At 40.3% G+C, this 8,157-nt stretch overlaps 1 protein-coding gene across 2 annotated transcripts in view; it reads right to left on the bottom strand.

Annotated features, from left to right (window-relative positions):
• Nucleotides 1–3,157, bottom strand: part of srgap3 (SLIT-ROBO Rho GTPase activating protein 3) — a 57,440-nt gene extending 54,283 nt beyond the window's left edge. For both annotated transcript variants that reach the window (XM_055025288.1, XM_055025279.1), the window contains exon 1: nucleotides 2,680–3,157. In XM_055025288.1, coding sequence (XP_054881263.1) covers nucleotides 2,680–2,743 — 64 coding nt within the window. In that variant the 5' untranslated portion in view covers nucleotides 2,744–3,157. The remainder of the gene's footprint in view (nucleotides 1–2,679) is intronic.
• Between the last annotated feature and the right edge of the window lie 5,000 nt (nucleotides 3,158–8,157).

Below are 8,157 nucleotides of genomic sequence, written 5' to 3' on the forward strand. Positions count from 1 at the left end.
ATAATAACGAGGGAGCATAGCTTTACGGACACCGATTTCATCGTGAATGTCAAGCAGCTGCTGTTCGTTGAGCCCACTTCACAAGCTTCCTGTAAAACTTGGCAAAAAGGAGGAGGCAGCACCGCAGTCCAGCAACCACATGGTGGTGAGCAACAAAACAGAGTCCAAGCTCCTCAGCCACTCTGCCTCTCCCTCCCTGTGCAGGCCTGGAGCCCTCCTCTATTGACATGCAAATGAAAGATCAGCCAGCTGAACAGCTTGAACAAAGTGAACACCCTCACCTCGGGTCTTTAAGAGTCTCTGCTTAGGCAGCCGGTCCCGGGAGTCAGGAATTCATCATGGCAGGGGGTTAAAATTTTAGCACAGCGGTTTGCAGCCCTATAAGGGGAAGGGGCTTTATTTTATGTCATCTGGATTCAAACAAGTCTATTATTTATCCCTGACAAATGTACTAACAGTTTTTTATACTTTGTTGTATCGCTGAAACCGACTATTTTTCTGTCACTTGTCTATTAAAGCTCATACATAATGAAGCACCCCCGCCGTCTTGTTATGACCTAATCAGTGACACTCGGATGATATGGCCCCATCTGCCATGTTGACTGCACATTAACCATAAAGTAATAACTCACAATGAGACAGGTGCAATTTCCAATCTGAATATCATTAAGGCTCACTCACTGCCTGCTCCGGCTCGTAACGTCGCCTTTGTGTTCGTGAGGTGGTGGCTGTGGAGAGCAAGGGCGCTCTATGTGCCCGCAGGCCGTATACAACACACCAGCTGTGAATGAGAAACAAGCAGCTGTCTGCGTGAATTAACGTCCACAGTTTGAAGGGGTGCTGCCTAACGAAAAAAGAGGCTGCAAGCGGGGCCCGGATATGTGACACGGGAGCAATTCAGCCACAATACCGTCGGGTCTGAGCTGAATAAATGATGCCTGAGTCACCAGAAGTGGCCTGCAGAAAGCCACCTAGCAAAACGGGATAGATGAGCAGTGACATGTTTACACAAATCTTTTACAGGGGCCTATTTTTCAAACACAAAGAAAGGTGGCTCAATTATAGCTTCCTTGGAGAGTGAATGGGCAGAGCTCTTAACTCTTAAAATTTTTTATAGTTTTTTAAGAGGAACACTTCCAAGTGAGGTGATCAAAGTTGTTCTTGCCAATCCACTCAAAAATGTAAATGTTTTCTCAGTTAGCACAAGTTTAATGCCACAATAACCACCGTAAACTCCAATTTGGTGTTCCAGTACAGGCATGGGCTGGTTGAGATTCTTGCTAAACATGAGTAAAAATGTTTGAAGCATGTTGAACTTCCCTGTTGCTGAAATGTGCTTTACAAATAAACATAAATTGACTTGACTTGATCCTGTTATTGACATAGGATTCAAAAAGCAGCAAAATCTTAAAAATAGAAAATATGATTGTTTGAGTTACAATAATGTAGTAAACATTTATACAAAGAATTAAGAAAAAAACAATACATTTACACAAAGTTATAGTTTTCAAGTGCTAAGGGCAAATAATATTATAACATTTCACAATGCATTTCAATGGCAAAAATCTCAGAAGGAGCAATTAAAGTATATTATAATCGAACGGAACAAGTAAAAACCAAGCAGGAAAGTCGAATTGTTCCATCATATAACATGAACAAGGCAGTAAAATGCGTTTAGCAAAATGACATTATGTGACAGGATAATATTGATATATATGAGCCTTACCGTTTACTGAACCCTAAATTAAATAGCAGTGTTGCTTTTCTTTCAGCCATGTGATTGGCAGAATTTTTTAATCCATAACTTTTTAAGACTTACACAGACTTACACTAACTTTGTGGAGCATCTCTGAATAAATATAAACAGAATGTTGGGTGGCATAAATTTAGTTTTTGACCTTATAGCTATTGATGGTTTTTTTTAACAAGCGATATTTCCAAACAGTGAATATAATCTCTTCTTGTAACTGAAGACAATGTGCAGTTGATTTATTTCAGCCATCTGGCTGGCAATGTGCAGCAACAAACAGGGAAGGGACAATGATCCAGAGAAAACATCAGTGGCTCCAGGGATCACTTGAAGAGTATGGTGGAAAATGTTGGTGATTTTGAAGCAGTTACTGTGTTAAATCCTCGGTATGCTTTGACACCCATGAGAACTGATCAGCTTGTTGACACATAAATGTGTCAAAGGCTGAAGGTAGAGGTAAATGGGATTCATGTGAAGGAACCAGCCACCCATTATAATTGCAATAATTAGCATTTTATGTCACTGTGTGAATTTAATTGGGTTTAACCCAATTTTTCCATCAACTATACGTAACCAGAACAACAAGCCAAATCCAGACTGACAGAAGAAAAGATCACCATCCTGCAGTCATTTCCACACAGGGATCATTTCACCCAGCAACAAAGCGTGCAAAGCCACCTTCAACCCACATCCACACATCCACCCCACCGGCTGCTGGTGAATTAGTGAAAGGAGAAGGAGACACGGAAATACAGCTACGGGGGGTTTTATGCACTCTGAAGGCATGTCTGTCTCAAGAGTGCATTCAGTGGCTGTCGCGGATTACCTGTCACCTGACTGGATCGGTCTGTCAGCGCTTCACAGTACAAAGGTGGTGCCACTTCAGCCCGTACCAACTAAGCACCAATAACACCGGGCTCCTCACGCACCTTTCACTTGGGTCTCGTACTCCGCTATGATCTCCTTATCCTTCTTGATTTTCGTGGATGACATGGCTCCTCAGGCTTCTGGGTGAGACCCCCGATGATCGAGGACTCTCTTCGGTGTCGATCTCCCCCTCCGACTTGCAGGACTGCGGCGCCTTTCCTCCGTTTTTCCCTTTCCCCCCCTTCTTGTGGCCTCTTAAAAGGCAAGGAGGGCTTTTCGCTATTGTAGTCCTGCAACCCTGAAATCAGTGCACACACAGCACTTGATCATCGGTCCAGTCAGTACTGCATGTTTGGGTTTTTTGTTTGTTTGTTTGTTTTTGTTTGTTGCTTTCTCCTCCCCCTTCGCGTCTACTTCAAGGCTTTCAGCGGGAAAAACAAAAAAGAGCTTCGGACTGTGATGAGGAGGATGAGCGGAGCTTGAAGGTCTCAGGCAGTCAGGCAGGTCCTTCTGTGGCACGAATCATCAGACATGCGTACGAGCAGCGAGACAACACACACGCAGAGAGAGAGAGAAAGAGAGAGAGAGAGAGAGACAGATGAGGCTGACAAGCTGCGCTGCAGGGAAACAGGAATTTTAAAAGATCATCACGTGAGCCTTCCTCGCATTGCCAACCAGATCTCCTTCCCCTCCGCCCCACGCCCCCTCCTGCACCCACGCACGCATTTGCATCACTTCAGAGGACATCACATTATGACTTACCACCAATTTCCTGAAGCCTTACCCTGGTCATATGCACCACTTTCACATGCATTTGTCACCCTTTGACGAACTGCGAGACCCCGCGTTGGGCAATTAGTGTAATTAAATGTAACAATAACATTAATTACCATAGATGGATTGAGTAAAAGCTTTCTCTGCGCGCCTCACTGCCATGGAAACCTTGCATTTATTGTCCCAAGCATTGCAAACTACAGACTTAGAGGGAAATTTTGGGCGATTCACATGATAAAGCAACACAAATTAGACTAAAACTGCCATCTTAATGCAAATGACTTTAATTTAAAAGTGAAGACTGGTTTCTACAAAATAATAATTAAATAAAAAGTATGACACATAATAAGGGATTGCTTGAGCATATTCATCCCTTTAAGTCAGATTTAGTTGAAGCACGTTGAAGCACGTTCTAACGTGCCTCAAATCGAGGCACATTAAAACAGTGCAATTTTACTCTGTTCTTCATTGCTGTTCAAGCTTTGTCAGGTTACATGGAGATTGGCTGCGAACAATCCTTTACAAGACCAGCTGCCAATCAGATTGAGCTCTGGACTTTAACTGGGCCACTCCACCTTGTTGCCTCAGCTATTTCTATGTAGTGGATGCTTTGAGTCGTCTTGCTGGAAAATAAATGTTTCTGAAGCCACAGTCCTCTTCTACATGAAAGCAAATTGTCCTCCCACAGCATGATACTGCCACCATCATGTTTGACAGTAGGCATGGTGTGTTTATGGTGATGTCCGTGTTTGATGTCCGTCAAACATGACACCTACTTGATGGTCAAAAAGCTCCAATCAACTTTCTTCCATTTGACTATTTAGTCTCCAACTTGCCTTTTGATAAACTCCAGTTGAACTTTGCTGAGTTTTCTTCAACAGCACTCACATTATAACTCTTCCTTAAAGCTTTTATTCTTGGTAGAAAAAATAAAACTTTAACAAGTTTAGTTAATCTTAATTGATTTGTAAATGTAAGAAAAGGATAAAGTGAAGCATTCAAAGGGGTGGATTCTTTTCACAGCTACTACATGTGCATTAGTTTTCAAGACTTTGACTGGACCATCCTAAAATATGGATATGGTTCAAAGTAAACTATCATTATTACAGCTCTGGGTGTAGTGAACCTCCACCTCAGTCCTCTCCTGTGCTAGCTCCACCCATCCTTCCTTAAATTTTTCCTTCCTGAAGAAAACTATCCCCACAGCATAATGCTGCCACCTAAAGGTTTCATCTTGGTGTGTGTGCACATGGTAATGTGAGGTTCGTTTCCCACCACACTTGAAGAAAACTTTGAACATTGACACCTTCTTCCACTAGCATAATTGCTTAAGTTCCATTTTCTAAAATGGGACTTAGCTGATTATCCTATCAGGCTGACAATATGTTTTCTGTATTCCCTGAATTACATTTTAGGGCTTTCTTTTAACAACTTGCATCTTGCCACTCTTTGTTAAGGTCAAAGGTTACTTTACTAGTCATCCAACACAGTTTCACCTCTGAGCTGTGAATTTCTGTTGTTCCTCCAGAGTTACTCCCTCAGCTTCTTTGAACTACGTGAATAATTACAAATGTAACTAATTATTCAATGATCTATTTTGTAATTGAATGAGGTGTGTCTGGACCGCCGCATTTACAGTGCTATACTCTTTGGTTTGAGTATTTGAAGAAAGGATTTAAAAGAAACAAGATTTTCACAGTTTTAAACACGAATTGGGAGTAATTCATATATCAATCAATTAAACCAAATGTATGCAAAATACATTTTTGGCCTTACAAAAAGACATAGCAGAAATGACAATATTTAAAGGTTTTTAGGTTGAAAGATTAATTTTGCATTCGACATAAAGTTAACAAAGAAGATCTGAATACATGTCATGAAAAAGGAAGGACTTTGCAAAGCAATGTGGTGACAGAGAAGGTCTCCCTCTACACCGACTGGCAGATAGTGTCATCTGGATGACGCTTCACCATTTTGGGGGGGTGGGGGGGTGAGGGCAGAGGAGGAGATGAGGGGATGAGGAGGTGACACTGTGTTTGTTATCTGTCACCTTAGCTATTCTCAGCTCAAAAAGGAGCAGGCTGTTAACTCACATCCTGTGTCGGGGGAAAATGGCATACTGACACACACCGAGATGTTTGTGTATCATTTATATCTGCAGCTCAAGAGGGAAAGTAAAAGAAAAAGAACCTTGGGGAGAAATATATGTACATATACCCACATGTTCAATACATTATGCAATTTTAATGAGAACTACTATGCTCATTATTACAAATTAAAATATCTAATTATGATTAAATCTAAAATAATAACGCAATAGGCATTTATAATTAATGCAGCAGCCAACAATTATTAAAAAGAGCTCAAAACTACACATATGTACAAGTACATTAAAGTTTGAATGAATCTCTTCTCTGGAGTGAAAACCAATGGATTTCGAATAGTCTCTGGGATTGTGAATCGTCTGCTCCATCCGTGACAGTGGATTAGAGACAAAATCTCGTCTTGTGTTTGTCTGCATGAATCACACAGCAGCCTGCACAGTCTTTGTGTATCTTTGTGGTTCCAGCGGTGAGCCGTAAGTTGTTTGTCAGACTTTGTGTATCGGAAACGCGGCGGGCCCGCGAAGAGGGGCAGAGAGGACGTGTCACTTGTTGACGGAGGCCAGTGTGACTGCATTCTGGTTTTGTTTGTGTTTACCACTCTGACGTCCTTGTTCCGCATGGCTTAGATCTTCTGAGTAGCTGAAAATAACCTCGCACAACAAATGAAACATACAAGTGTCAAATTACACTTTCAGATTTTTCTTTTCTTGTGTTTGACTTTGTCCTGAGATAGTAAATGAAATTTTCATCATCGCTGAGTTTTGAAAAAAAAAAAAAAGGATTCCAGTTGTTGTTGCCATGGCTGCGGTTATTGCACATCGCATCCTACTAAATCGTAACTGTAATTTACACAGATTGCATGACTGAGACTTTGAGCGAAGGAGCTCCTCCAAAGGTGTTGTTGCAACTATTAGAAGTTGTCAACACTGTAATTGCACCTGCTTTAGTTTGGAATATCCACCAGTGGGGATCCTGACGCAGCCAGCATGTCATGATCAGATGACACCATGTGAGGGAAGAAGGAGAGATTTCCAAGCACCTGGGTTGGACGTGTAGCTGGGTTACGATAATAGGAACTTAATAACCTTGTACACTTTAATCTCATTCTAAATACAGCTTTTTTAGTGAAGGCCTCAAAAGTTTGCTTGTGCACAAACAGCATCAGGAAGACCAGGCAACACACCTGACAGATCGATACAAAGGGTAGAGAATGCTACAGCAGCGTTAAGTTACAAAACCAAATCCCACCCTTTTAACATCTCTCGGAAAATATGACAGGCTACAAAAAGAGACCTACATGCAAAACTCTACATGAGGGGAAAGCTGACTTTACATCAGCAGAGAAAGTCTCTGGTTGGAAATATTTACAAGCAAATTTTTACAGAAATATGTAACTTTTTGTTTGGATCTTTATAAAGTTATTGCTGTAAATCTATTATCATCTGTCCCCTGAGCTCATGTACAGAGCGTCAAAGAATAGTCTCCTTCCAAGCTGTTTCTCACATCTCCCACATGTCTCTGAGCAAATATAGGCTTTTTTTTAGCTTGATACGAGTCAGTGCTTTATCTTCTCTGTCAACAGTGAAGGGCAACAGATGCTCTGATTATTGTCATTTGATCACATATTTTTTCTTATAATTTGGTGTGGTGAAGAATATTCACTTTAAAAACACCTTTACTCTAGTTTTGCACATACCACACCATAGGCAGTAAGGCACATTTTTCTGCAGGTGATAATATGAGCGTCTTACAATCCTGCTTGTGTTTCACAATACTTGAATTTCTCACAGTTTACATTAAAAATACTGCTTTTGATATTTTCTTCTCCAAGTAGCACAAATTAACATGTAGAAATGAACAAATTAGCATTGCTTGTTACTCATCCTCTCATAGAACAAATACATGCATTATTTATGGATTTGATCTTGTCATTGCATACCGAATAGCCTCATTAAGTGGTCAAAAGTTTTCTGCAGGATATAGATGTACTCTGCGCAACACTGGCCATCTGCTCTGCAACACTGCTCGCTCCTCATCATGAGCAAACACCCACTTGTCTCTCAGACTTCATGCTTACTAATCACTTGACCTATAACAGAAAGTTACAAAACAACAACAACAAAAAAGTCTTTCAAAAGTATAGCATATCTAATGATAAAGCATTACTATTAGCCTTAGTTTTTGCTGAAGATTCATAGATGTTACTTTAATGGTCAGATTAGCTCTTTACTTGTTTCTACCCAATAAAGCCATTAATCACACACAGAAAATCTGACACACAGGAGAAGACTGTTATGCTTACTGTCACCTTGAGCATAAATGTCATTAATCATGAATGATAAATGAAAACAGGAGATTATGAGGGGTTACATGAAGATGTCTGTACTGGCCAGGAAGATTGGAAATGCTAATTAAGAAAATATTAAATCAGTAGTGATGATATAGTGTGGGTGTAAAGCATGTTTAGAGGAAAATTGTAACTGTGTATTGTCATCATGAGTAATTAATTTGATATATTTTTGATTCAAATATTAACAGGACAGCTTTTTAGTGCAGAATAATAAAAATATATATAGTTTCAAATGTGAAGAAATTGCTGTTCTGGTAGCATAATATGGTTAAAAAGAGAATACAACAATATGTTATTATTTATTTTAATCT

This window comes from Poeciliopsis prolifica, unplaced genomic scaffold (assembly GCF_027474105.1).
Source record: "Poeciliopsis prolifica strain line A6 unplaced genomic scaffold, Auburn_PproV2 SCAFFOLD003, whole genome shotgun sequence".
Taxonomy (NCBI): Eukaryota; Metazoa; Chordata; class Actinopteri; order Cyprinodontiformes; family Poeciliidae; genus Poeciliopsis; species Poeciliopsis prolifica.